Genomic DNA, 13,960 nt, shown 5'->3' with positions numbered 1-13,960 from the left:
TAGGTAACAGAATTCCTTAACTTCATTGACTTCGTGACCATCAATCCTCATGTTAAGTTTCTCGCTGTTCTCATTTCTACTACTTCTCATTACCTTCGTCTTTCTCCGATTTACTCTCAAACCATACTGTGTACTCATTAGGCTGTACATTCCGTTCAGCAGATCATTTAATTCTTCTCCACTTTCACTCAGGATAGCAATGTCATCAGTGAATCGTATCATTGATATCCTTTCACCTTGTATTTTAATTCCACTCCTGAACCTTTCTTTTATTTCCATCATTGCTTCCTCGATGTACAGATTGAAGAGTAGGGGTGAAAGGCTACAGCCTTCTCTTACACCCTTCTTAATACGAGCACTTCGTTCTTGATCGTCCACTCTTATTATTACCTCTTGGTCGTTTTACATATTGTATATGACCTGTCTGTCCCTATAGCTTACCCCTACTTTTTTCAGAATCTCGAACAGCTTGCACCATTTTATATTGTCGAACGCTTTTTCCAGGTCGACAAATCCTATGAAAGTGTCTTGATTTTTCTTTAGCCTTGCTTCCATTATTAGCCGTAACGTCAGAATTGCCTCTCTCGTCCCTTTACTTTTCCTAAAGCCAAACTAATCGTCACCTAGCGCATTCTCAATTTTCTTTTCCATTCTTCTATATATTATTCTTGTAAGCAGCTTCGATGCATGAGCTGTTAAGCTGATTGTGCGATAATTCTCGCACTTGTCAGCTCTTGCCGTCTTCGGAATTGTGTGGATGATGCTTTTCCGAAAGTCAGATGGTATATCGCCAGACTCATATATTCTACACACCAACGTCAATAGTCGTTTTGTTGCCACTTCCCCCAATGATTTTAGAAATTCTGATGGAATGTTATCTATCCCTTCTGCCTTATTTGACCGTAAGTCCTCCAAAGCTCTTTTAAATTCCGATTCTAATACTGGATCCCCTATCTCTTCTATCACATCAGACAAATCTTCACCCTCATAGAGGCTTTCAATGTATTCTTTCCACCTATCTGCTCTCTCCTCTGCATTTAACAGTGGATCTTCACTACACAAGGTTAAATCTAACTTTCGCTCAGAAGGGGGTAAATTATGCTGCCACAAAAGTCTTTGGTCACTTACCTAATAGCATAAAAAGTCTGACAGATAGACATATAGCATTTAAAAGAAAATTGAAAGAATTTCTTAATGGCAACTTCTTCAACTCATTAGATGAATTTTTGGATATAGTAAGTGGATAATTTCCCAAAATCCACAAAAAATTAGAAATATTGAGTGTCATGTAATATTTTGTCTTATGTAATATCTTGTATAGACACCTTTTATTAACCTGACACGTTCCACATCATTACGAAGTGTCGTATTCATGATCTATGGAACAAGTACTAATGTAATCTAATCTAATCTAAAGGTGAATTGAGAAATATACATGGTTATTCAAAGGTTGACATTTAATCTTCAAGCTAAATGCTACTGACTCTGTGAAGGCAAAGAAGTATGTGGAGATCGACTGAAACAAGTACTTTACTGTTAGGAGTCTCCCCTCTGCCTTCTTGAAAAATGCAATAAAATGGTGTGTGATTTATTGTCTGTAACTACTGGCTGACGCCCCCGTAATTCATACTGTGAACGTGAAAAACGTGGGCACGTTGCGATGGAACTCACCTCATGCGAGAGACTTCAGCATCACCAGGTGGTGGAGTGGGGCAGGCTTCCACTGGTGGCGCGGCTGCCACCGGAGTACAGCTTTGCTCGCTGGAGGTGCCGTCCGCCGTCGCCCTGCTGTCTCCAGTGGCTGGAGTGCTAGACCGAGGGAGAAACCGTGTTAGCGAGGAGGCCAGGGGGGAACCTCACTACAGGCACTACTGCTAAGGGTTGTCATTCTTAACAATGGAACACACACTGCCGGCGACTGTACTGTGACCACAAAGGTGAATCCCTTACCATCGAGGTAATCAGTTCGCACACCTCTTCTCCTCAGATTCTCACAACAATCCGTTGCATACCAAAAAAACATGTTGTATAAAATAATATGCAAATGAGAGGTACATACAAGTGCCAACAGTTATCGTGGAGCGATATTACAGCACAATTTGAATGCATAAAAACAACAATAAAACAGAAACTAGAACTCGAACAAACTTTAAATAAACTGATTGGGCACTGTAGTCACTGAATGATGTTCCCAGCTCGTGTGTCACGGACGGGCTGTAAAGCCACAGGTGCAAAACGAGGAGAGCAGCTTTTGAACTAGTGGGGAGGACGATCAGAGAAGCAAGGGGTAAAAAATTTGCGATATTATGAAGCCATTCCAGTAAACCATTTAATTGCTGTAAGAATTAATATCACAGAAATTGAAACATTTCCCAGTGCCTGTATTTGATTCATATTAGCCAACGAGTACCCTCAATGAACAGACCAATGTTGAATATCATTTGACTGCAAAGTTTAAGTGTCTGAGTAAGATCAGTAAAGAAAACAGAGACAACGCATATATACAATTACGCTTGGCAATGGGTATAAAGAGCATATATTGTGATCACTGGTACCTTAACATCTACCCACTCCTGTGTGATAGTTATTTTTCCTCTGTGTCTAACAGTATTCCCAAAAATAAGTCACATAATGTACTACCTGATATTTTCGCATGGCCACAACTGCTGCACCATTAAATGGACTACACTTGCCAGTACAGACTAAACATTTTGCATCCACATGCCCGCACTTCAGCACCTGACTTGCTGCTCTTGACACATCTACTTGGACTTGCTAATCAACCTCAAACCATATTTCTCCTAATATTTGCTATTATTAGACTGCAAATGAATTAAATATGGCATAATATTGTGCATTCACTGACTTCAGTCATCAATATAAATATATGCAGTCGTACATCTACACTCTGTGTTATATACATACAACACTGTCCAGTTACATTAATATGATCACCTGTCAAAACACTGAATAGGCTAAATAACCGCATGGGCAACTGCGAGATATGCAGGAAGAGAACCAATGACGTTCTGATAGGCTCCAAGAGGCATGTGCTGTCATGCCACGGTCATCTGTGCTGGGTTTCTCAGTTGACAATCCGTGGCACAGACTGTCTGATCAAAGTGGTCCCGTACATTCTCGTTTGGTTTGAAATCCGCTAGTTTCGTGGCGAGGGGATTACAGGCCACTCACCCTGATGCTCTTCACACCATGTACATGTATTGCGAGCTGTGTGACAGGTTGCGTTGTCCTACTGGTAGATGCAATCATGACGAGGAAAAAAAAACTGTTTGTAAGGGTGGACCTGGTCCCCAAGGATAGATGCATACTTGTGCCGATCCTTTGTGCCTTCCAGAATGACGAGTTCATCCAATGAGTGCAACGGAAACATTCTCCGAAATGGCCACCTGTCGCCATTCAGTGTACACCTAGTTCTGGTGCTCCCATGTAACTTCCATCCTTCGTCACTGATGAAAAGCAGGACCATATGTACCAACATTCGCTGAATGGTCGTTAAATAAACACTGTTGATATCCCCTTAGTTCATCTGGGCAGTCAACTGCTCAATGGCTGCATATCTGTCAGCTCATACACGTCTCTGCAGCCATCATTCACCACTGTCATCCATGGCACGCAATGCACAACAGTTGTCTTGGCACCGGTTTTGGGTGGTGCCATTATGCCACGCAGGTTGTGCTTTAACCAGGACGGTGAAATGTTTCTTTCCATTTGTAAATAAATTTCAGTCCCAAAACTGAAATAATTTATGTAAACTTACGTCAGAAACGTCGTATTTTTGTGTGAATTTCGCGTATTGTTTCTGAGTTGTCTTATAACGTAAAATTGCAATTAATTCCTAAATGTGAGAGAGCCTACAGATGTCAAAACTAGCGAAAGAGAGCAATTGTATTTTTTAATTGATAATAATGCATCAAATGGAGCGCAAGCGGCGTCAACAACCAAATTTGATGCGATCGGTCGCAACGGAAAGGAGCGCAGTGAAGTCTCTCGAACATTTTCCCCCGCAAGAGACTTCCAGAGCAGTAAGAGACTGAGTAAGAATGACAGTAGATTTGCCTTAAGTTGTCTATTTGTATATAAACACGAGCGGAGTCTGGATCGGTCTCTCTCGATATCTCTCTCTCCTGAGGCCCGCTCTCTTCCGGTGTCTCCGCTCTTGTCGATCGGTGTCTCGAATGATTTTGTGGTAGGCAGTTGAACTTGAAAGATATTTTCAAGGTGTGTAAGGTACTTATCTATGTAAAGGTATCGTCAGTATATGAACCAATGTTTCATTTCAATGACATTAACCTTGCCTGCCAACTTTTCTATATCTCAGTAGTTTCTGTACTGTGGTAGCTGCGACACTGCCGGACTTATCGTTTGCTATCATATCATTCTGTTTACTTGACTGCTTCTTTTAATTAATGGCACTCCAGTTAATTTCCTCTTTTCAAAATGTATTTTTCCATTACCACTAAAGAGCACCAGTCAAAATAGATAAAACTTTCCTTTTTGGAAATAATAACTCGACAGCACACATACAATTTACAAACTTGGCAGTTTCGAAAATGCTTCTTGGCTGGAAAGCCAATGCTCGTGCATGTTTGGACGTCAGATAAATCGCTCCCTTTCTGTACTGTGGTAGCGACTGTACTGTTTCCTCGTTCATTCAACACGTTTCATTTGCCCTCCACAGCCTACGCCGCCGCCTGGCGTGTACTAGGGGTGTTGCACGTTGACGTCGAAAATAGGCGATTTCCCTTTAGTTGTGTTGTCGCCTCTATAAGTTGTCTACAGACGTACATTTCTGTAGCTTCGAGTTCCACGTTGAAGGTCAGCATTTCACCCCTGTTGTTTGAATGTGGCTATTGCTAGGGAATATATAAATTAGTTTATGCACATTGTGTTCTCAGTCACGTGACTTCTGCAGGTTTGTCAGTAGACCACATATATAAATTAAAGCTACTAATGCGTTGAGGTAAGACGTTACGAAGTATGGGACTGGCAGTTATTCTCTCAGTGCAGTGCAAAAGCTATGCTAAGTAAGCCACTCGACGGAAGTTTGTATGTAATGTTTTGACAAGCAGAAACAACTGTGAGAGGAATGTGGATGATAGTATAATTAAACATATACTTCATGAATGAGTTAATAATGAAGCAGTCATAGTCATGGCAAAAGAAAATAAACAGTTAAAAGTTGTGTGATTCATTCCATATACTATAGAAGCAATATTTAATGACACTAACCAATAGAGACGTTCGCATATCATATTGAAGGTGTGGTACGTTGCTGTGCTACGAATTTACGATTAACTCAACATGAAGACTATCACATAGATCCTGAAGATGGGAACAGAAGTTGGATGAGAAATTGTTTTTGCAATAAGCTGGCCATTCAAAAATTTGTGAAGCCTGAGGCAATGAAGAAGATGACGATCAGGAATTACTGAAGGGACTCTATTTAAGTTAGCTAGTGTATTTTTTCCCCCCATGAACCATGGATGTTGGCGTTGGTGGGGATCCTTGCGTGCCTCAGCAATACAGATAGCCACACCATAGGTGCAACCACAACTGAGCGGTATCTGTTGAGAGGTCAGATAAACGTGTGGCTCCTGAAGAGGGGCAGCAGCCTCTTCAGTAGTTGCAGGGGCAATAATCCGGATTACTGACTGATCTAGCCTTGTTAAAACCACCAATATGGCCTCGCTGTGCTGGTACTGCGAATAGCTGAAAGAAAAGGGAAACTACAGCTGTAAATTTTCCTGAGGGCATGTAGCTCTGCTGAGTGGTTAAATGATGATGGCATCCTCTTAGGTAAAATGTTCCGGAGGTAAAATGAACCCCCATTCGGATCTCTGGTGGGGGGGGGGGGGCGGGAGGGGCTACCTAGGAGGACGTCGCTATCAGGAGAAACAAAACTGGCGTTCTATTCATCACAGCATGGAATGCCAGATCCCTTAATTGGCCAGGTAGGTTAGAAAATTTAAAATGGGAAATCGATGGGTTAAAGTTAGATATAGTGGGAATTAGTGAAGTTCTGAGGCAGGAATAACAAGACATCTGGTCAGGCGAATACAGTGTTACAAATACAAAATCAAATTGGGGGTAATTCAGGAGTACATTTGATAATGAATAAGGAATGCAGGTAAGCTACTATGAACAGAACGGTGAATGCATTATTGTAGCCAAGATAGACACACAGCCCACACTCACCACAGTAGTACAACTTTATATGACAACTAGCTCCGCAGATGAGGAGGAGATTGAGGAAACGTACGATTAGATAAAAGTAATTATTCAGATAGTTAAGGGAGACGAAAATTTAAGGGTGCTAGGGGACTGGAATTAGTAGTAGGTGAATATGCACTAAGGGAAAGGAATAAATAAGTATATATGTCGTGTGACTAGGGCCTCCTGTCAGGTAGACCGTTTGCCGGGTGCAAGTCTTTTGATTTGACGCCATTTCGGCGACTTGCGCGTTGATGGAGATGAAATGATGATGATTAGTACAACACAACACCCAGTGCCTGAGCGAAGAAAATCTCCGACCCAGCTGGGAATCGGACCCGTGCTCTTAGGATTGACATTCTGTCGCGCTGACCACTCAGCTACAGGGGGCGGACGGAGAGAACAATGAAAGAGAGAACCAACTGGTAGAATTTGCACAGAGTATATTTTAATCCTAACTTGGTTTAAGAATCATGAAAGAATGTTGTATACGTGGAAGAGACCTGAAGACACCGGAAGGTTTCAGATTTAAAAAAATGGTTCAAATGGCTCTGAGCACTATGGGACTCAACTTCTGAGGTCATTAGTCCCCTAGAACTTAGGACTAGTTAAACCTAACTAACCTAAGGACATCACAAACATCCATGCCCGAGGCAGAATTCGAACCTGCGACCGTAGCGGTCTTGCGGTACCAGACTGCAGCGCCTTTAACCGCACGGCCACTTCGGCCGGATTTCAGATTCATTTTATAATGGTAAGACAGAGATTTTGGAATAGGGTTTCTAATTGTAAGACATTTCCTGGGGAGATATCGACAAGGAAAGCGTTTCTGAAGCAGAGAAATTTGTTAACATCGAGTATAGATTTAAGTGTCAGGAAGTCGTTTCTGAAAGTATTTGCATGGAGTGTAGCCATGTATGGAAGTGAAACATGGACGATAAATAGTTTAGACAAGAAGAGAATAGACGCTTTCGAAATGTGGTGCTACAGAAGAATGCTGTACATTAGATGGGTAGATCACATAACTAATGAGGAGGTATTGAATAGAATTGGGGAAGAGTTTGTGACACAACTTGACCAGAAGAAGGGATCGGTTGGTAGAACATGTTCTGAGGCATCAAGGTATCACCAATTTACTACTGGATGGCAGCGTGGAGGGTAAAAATCGTAGAGGGAGACCAAGAGATGAATACACTAATCAGATTTAGAAGGATGTAGGCGGCAGTAGGTACTGGGAGATGAAGAAGCTTGCACAGGATAGAGTAGCATGGAGAGCTGCATCAAACCAGTCTCAGGACTGAAGACAAGAACAACAACAAACAACAACAGCAACTCTGACCACAATTTACTGGTTATGACCTGCAGATTAATGATTAAAAAGGCAGGGTTTTATGGAGATGGGTCCTGAATAAACTGAAAGAACCAGAGGTGGCAAAGAGTTTCAGATGCAGTAGTAGGGAACGATTGACAAAAATAGTGGAAAGGAATACTATAGAAGAAGAATGGGTATCTTTGAGAGATGAAATAGTGAAGGCAGCAGGCCCCCTGGGTAGACAACATTCAATTAGAGCTACTGGTCGCCTTGGGAGAGCCACCATGACAAAACTTTTCCATCCGGTGAGCAAGATGTATGAAACACGTGAGAATATAATAGGCCCAAAGAAAGCAGTTGCTGACAGATGTGAAAATTACCTCACTATCATTGTAATAATTCAAAGTTGCAAAATACTAACACGAATTCTTTACAGAAAAGACTGGTACAAGCTGACCTCAGGGGAAGATCAATTTGGATTCAGGGGAAATGTAGGAACACTCGAGGCAATAGTGACCCCACGCCTTCTCATGGAAGATTGGTTAAGGAAAGGCAAACCTACGTTTATAGCATTTGTAGAATTAGAGAAAGCTTTTGACAATGTTGACTGGAATGCTCTCTTTGAAACTGTAAAGGTGACACGAATAAAATAAAGGGAGCGAAAGGCTAGTTACAATTTGTACAGTAATCAGATAACAGTTATAAGAGTCGAGTGGTACAAAAAGAAAGCAGTGGTGGGGAAGAGAGTGAAACAGAGTTGTCGCCTATCCCTGATGTTCCGCAATCTGTATATTGAGGAAGCAGTAAAGGAAACAAAAGAAAAATTTGGAGTAGGAATTAAATTCAAGGGAGAAGAAATAAAAACTTTGAGGTTGGCTGATGACACTGTAATTCTGTCAGAGACACAAAGGAATTGGAGGAGCAGTCGAATGGAATGGACAGTGTCTTGAAAAGAGGATATCAGATGAACATCAGCAAAAGCAAGACGAAGATAATGGGATGTAGTCGAATTAAATCAAGAGATTATGAGCGAATTAGATTAGGAAACGAGACATTTCAAGTAGTAGATGAGTTTTGCTATTTGGAAGTAAAAATGGTTCAAATGGCTCTGAGCACTATGGGACTCAACTGCTGTGGTCATTAGTCCCCTAGAACTTAGAACTACTTAAACCTAACTAACCTAAGGACATCACACACACCCATGCCCGAGGCAGGATTCGAACCTGCGACCGTAGCAGCAGCGCGGCTCCGGACTGGAGCGCCTAGAGCCGCACGGCCACCGCGGTCGGCTATTTGGAAGTAAAATAACTGATGATGGTTGAGGTAGGGAGGATATAAAATGTAGACTGGCAATGGCAAGAAAAGCGATTTTGAAGAAGACACATTTGTTAACATCGAGTACAGATTTAAGTTTTAGGAAGTCCTTTCTAAAAGTATTCTGTGTGTAGTGTAGTCATGTATGGAGATGAAACATGGATAGTAAACAGTTTAGACAAGAAGAGAATAGAAGCCTTTGAATGCAGTGCTGCAGAAGAATGCTCAAGATAAGATGGTTAGATCTTGTAACTGTTGTGTCAGTACTGAACAGAATTGTGGAGAAGAGAAATTTGTGGCACGACCTGACTACAAGAGAGGATCAATTGGTAGGACACATTCTGAGGCATCAAGAGACCATCAGTGTAGTACTGGACGGAAGGGTGGGGGTAAAAAAGTAAGGGCAGGCCAGGAGATGGAAACAGTAAGCAGATTCAGAAGGATGGAGGTTGTAGTAGTTACTCCGAGATGAAGAGGCTTGCACAGGATAGAGTAGCGTGGAGAGCTGCATCCAACCAGTGTTTGGAGTGAAGACCACGACAACAACAGAGTATTTTCTAGCTATACTCAGGAATGAGGCAGAAGGAATTTCATTTAAAGTTATGGTGTTAGTAATAGGATATCTTGAATAGACATCTACTGTGAAATATTATTTCTTTAAAATTATAATTTTCATATATATTTATGGAAATACAGTTCTACCTTGGAGTAACTAAAAAAGAAATACGTCAGTAAGCAATTTTGACAGGCAAACAGATCATTAAATTGCAGTATATATAATGAATCATTCATGAAAAATAAAGGAAGTTTCTGCCAATTAGAAGGCACTAGGCTTGTACAGGGTGTTTTTACTGTGGATACAGAGAGTAACAAATGATAGTTCGATCCGTTGGCTTCATCAACATCGACACTGTTCGAGATGGACCAGTGACTGCAATAGATGTGAGAGGGTGGGTGCTAGTAGAAGGAGACACCGTGGAACACACAGGACCCTCTTAAGTAACGCAACAGAAAATATCAAATACGACAGCTGGACAGAGTGTAATGTCTGCTGTTCCAAGAAGCAGGAACAGCGTTTCGACCTATAAAACCCTCTCTTTGTGTGTGTTGTAGAAGGTAGTGTACCGATGTATGGCCCATATCCAGAGGACCAAATGAACACAAAAGGAGAGAGAAAGAAGGAAAGTAGCTGAGTTTTGTTGTTGTGAGGACTGGTTTGTGTCTTGTGAGGTAGTCACAGAATGTGAGGGGAGTAAACAACTACACCCTCATGCACATGTTCTTGCATCACAATTTTTAGTTGGATGTATTCCTTACATGCTCAGATTAAGAACTACATCCTTCATTCTGTAGTGTGGTGTACAGCACACATGTATCTCCAAAGTGAAAGAGAACTACACAAGAAGTTAACTGTAGTACTAAAGTGGGAATAGTCTTCACGTAAGTCTCCCAAGGGTCAATATTTATAGGATGACAAAATCAGAAATGGAAAATTTTAAATACATTGCGCCCTCTGTAAACTACTGCAGCGTGCCAAAGCATTTGTCGAGCTGGAATTGGGTGACAGACTTGCTTCTCGTCACCGTCTTTCCTTCAGTCAGCATATCACGTCACCATTTAAAGGTATCTCGTTGTCAGCGGAAAGAGAGACAGCTTACAAGAATAAACGTTACTTTATGTAATCAGACGTAGAGTGACCTATGTAGCACACAGAATAAAGACTGCATGATCGCGTGCCCCGACTGTGGACTATACGCATCACTGTGTCTGGTTTTTTTCTATTCTGAGTGGGACATCGTAGTGTCCACAGCTAGAATGGCTGCTGCCATATGTCGATGTACTTTCTCTTCAGATGCTTTATGCCACAAACATAAATAACACCTTGTGGCACATGTACAATTTAAGGCAACTGGTGACTGCAAATAAGATCAAAACAGAATGAGATTTTCACTCTGCAGCGGAATGTGCGCTGATATGAAACTTCCTGGCAGATTGAAACTGCGTGCCGGACCGAGACTCGAACTCGGGAGCTTTGCCTTCCGTGGGCAAGTGCTCTACCAACTGAGCTACCCAGGCACGACTCACGCCGCGTCCTCACAGCTTTGCTTCTGCCAGTACCTCGTTTCCTACCTTCCAAACTATATAGAAGCTATCCTGCGAACCTTTCAGAACTAAGGCAAACGTCCCGAGTTCGATTCTCGGTCCGGCACACAGTTTTAAGCTGCCAGGAAGTTTCATATCAGCGCACACTCCGCTGCAGAGTGAAAATCTCATTCTAGAAACATCCCCTAGGCTGTGGCTAAGCCATGTCTCCCCAATATCCTTTCTTTCAGGGGTGCTAGTTCTGCAAGTTTCGCAAGAGAGTTTTTGTAAAGTTTGGAAGGTAGGAGACGAGGTACTGGCAGAAGTAAAGCTGTGGGGACGGGGCATGAGTCGTGCTTCAGTAGCTCAGTTGGTAGAGCACATGTCCGCGAAAGGTAAAGGTCCGAGTTCGAGTCTCGGTCCAGCACACAGTTTTAATCTGCCAGGAAGTTTCAAGATCAAAACAGTTGATAAATTATTTGTTGGCAAACACAGCTCAGTTCAGACATTTGATGAACTTATTACGACATATCAGTGGTGATGTTTGGTTTGTAGGGTCCTCAACTACACAGTCCCAATTTTTGCACAGTCCAATTTTTACCCAATCCAATGTAGTTGCTGTCACGAATGATGACAGTGATGATGAAATGATGAGGATAACACAAACACCCAGTCCCCGGGCAGAGAAAATTGGCAATCTGGCCAGAAATCTAACCCGGGACCCTCCGATCCGGAGGCAGCGATGCTAGCCACTAGATCACAAACTGCGGACTGAAATGTCGATAAAACTGTAGTGATCTATGGTGGTGTATTTTAGAGCACTGGCTCATCTGGGGAAACTTAGTAGCAAAAACTGTAGGTTTGAAAATGCACACATCTGTAAAACTGCAGAAGAGTGGCTCGTCGGATGCTTACTCGGTCTCGTTTGACAGACGAGACAGCAGCCGAATCACTTCGAGCAAGTCCTCGGGGTGGCTTCGCAGCGCCTCTGCCCAACCCCGGGTGGCCACCACGTGGAGCAGGTGGGCCTTTACGAAGGCCACGACGGCCTGCCTGTGGCTGTCAGTGCCGTGCCTGACTGCGACCACAGCTGCAGCCGCCGCAGTCTCCGCAGACAGCTGCGCGGCCACCTGCTGCTCGCAGGCAGACTTGAGAGCTGGCAAGCCGAACTTGTCAGCGGCAGCCAGCAGCTGGTGGGCCGTGCCGCGCAGCTGGGGGGCCCGTAGGGTGTAGCAGTAGGCCACGAGGTGGCGCAGCGCCGGGCCCTCCACGTCCGCGACGCTGACCTGGCCGCCGCTGGCCTTCGGCGCGTCGTGGGCAAAAATGGCGGCTAACACGGGGCTCCTGGCGGCGAGGACAGCCCTGTGCGCCACCAGGCGCGTCTCGCCCGCCACCAGAGTCACCACAGCGCCGCTACTCGCGTCCAGCAGGTCAGCCAGGTCCGCGGCCGCCGTCTCCCCGTCCTCACCGACTGCTGACACGGTGGACGAGTCTGAAACACGGCGTCACTGATCAGCTCTCTTCCCATAAGGTCGGGACACACATGTCCGGACCGTGTCCGTACCGAGACACGTCCGAGTATCGGCCGTCACCCGGACAACGAAATACATCATTAAAACAAATGTAGCGGGCCCCACATGACCGGGCCGTGCACGGGGAACGTCATCGGGCCGGAGCCGGGCCGGGCGGGATTCGCCGTGTTTAACTTTTCAGTGACGGACACGGCCTGATGGTAGAACTGTCTTGTGAGCTGTTCAACTGCGCAAGACTGTTCTGTGTACAAAACACGGATGTGGAACGACTAATAGAAGAAGTTCGTAAGTTTCCTGTTCTTTGTGATCAGGGAAGTGAAGACTACAGGAATATCGAGTACAAAGACAGAGTTTGGAAGACAATTGCAACAGATCTACAAGCCAAAGGTAAGAAAAAAACTATACAAGTTTTAATACCCGAAAGATATTTATTTACTTTTTATTTTACAAACAGATGTTTGGTTTATGTCATCGTTATATCGCCAAGGTGACATGTTCTTCCCATTCCACAGTCCCTTGTGGATAATTCAGGAATTTTTTGAGTTGTTCTCGTACAGCAAATGCAGCGTCTGTTGATCTCCCACGAATTCGAGGTTTCGAAGATTTGATGATCTTCCGGATCCCTAAGCAGTTTCCTTTTGATCCATCATCTGTTCGGGCACCCTATAACCTTCCATTTTTCGAATAAAGTTGTACAGTACACACGCAGCCGTCACAATAATTGTAAGGTTATGAGGATCTCCCTGAAGGATTCTCCTAAATATTCGAAATTTCTGTTGCAATATACCGAATGCATTTTCGGATATTCTTCTTGCCCAACTCAAACGATAAATGAAAAATAGCCTTGTCATTTGTTAAGTTTCTGCCGAGATATGGTCCCATCAAGTATGTTTTGAGAGGAAAAGCTTCATCGCCTACAATTACCATTGGAAGTTCAACATCAGTTACCGGGTAAAGTTTTACTCTTTGGGACACTAAGCGTATTGTTTTCCAATGACTTTCCAAGGTTTAAATTTACTAGAATGCCTCCATCAGAGTTTTTTCCGTACGCTCCCACATCTATTGCAATAAAATTATAACATGGGTCAACCAGAGCAAGAAGCACAATGGAATATGTGTTTTTGTAATTCCAATAGAGACTTCCTGAGTTGTTTGGAGCCTGTATTGTTACGTATTTTCCATCTAGTCCTAATTCACTATTACGAAAATTAGTGAACATGTTTTACAGATTTCACAAACAGAAACACAGATCACCGCGTCCGAGTCACTACCAGGAACAACAGAGACACGGACGTGCCCCGGTCATGTGTGGCCCCTGCAGGAACGGTCCGGAGCACGGCCGTCACTCGTCCGACGCTCGGCCCTGACACGGCCCCGACGTTTATGTCCCGACCTTTTCACAGTGCCGTCTGCACCTGCTCGAGCCACAGGCAGATCAACATCTAGCAAAAGTTGCTCTGTGCTGTAAGTGTGTGATATCTTTTCTATG

The 13,960-nt window shown here is 43.5% G+C and overlaps 1 protein-coding gene across 1 annotated transcript in view; it reads right to left on the bottom strand.

The window, feature by feature from the left end:
* The window catches only part of LOC124717286 (histone-lysine N-methyltransferase EHMT2-like), a 50,301-nt gene that overhangs the window by 21,958 nt on the left and 14,383 nt on the right, over positions 1 to 13,960 (bottom strand). The window contains exons 2-3 of the mRNA XM_047244101.1: positions 11,855 to 12,431; positions 1,672 to 1,809 (exon numbers count right to left, since the gene is read on the bottom strand). Of these exons, the coding sequence (XP_047100057.1) occupies positions 1,672 to 1,809; positions 11,855 to 12,431 (715 nt within the window). The remainder of the gene's footprint in view (positions 1 to 1,671; positions 1,810 to 11,854; positions 12,432 to 13,960) is intronic.

This window comes from Schistocerca piceifrons, chromosome 9 (assembly GCF_021461385.2).
Source record: "Schistocerca piceifrons isolate TAMUIC-IGC-003096 chromosome 9, iqSchPice1.1, whole genome shotgun sequence".
Taxonomy (NCBI): domain Eukaryota; kingdom Metazoa; phylum Arthropoda; class Insecta; order Orthoptera; family Acrididae; genus Schistocerca; species Schistocerca piceifrons.
Note: the sequence above shows the minus strand (reverse complement) of the source record. Positions and strands in the feature narration are given on the sequence as shown.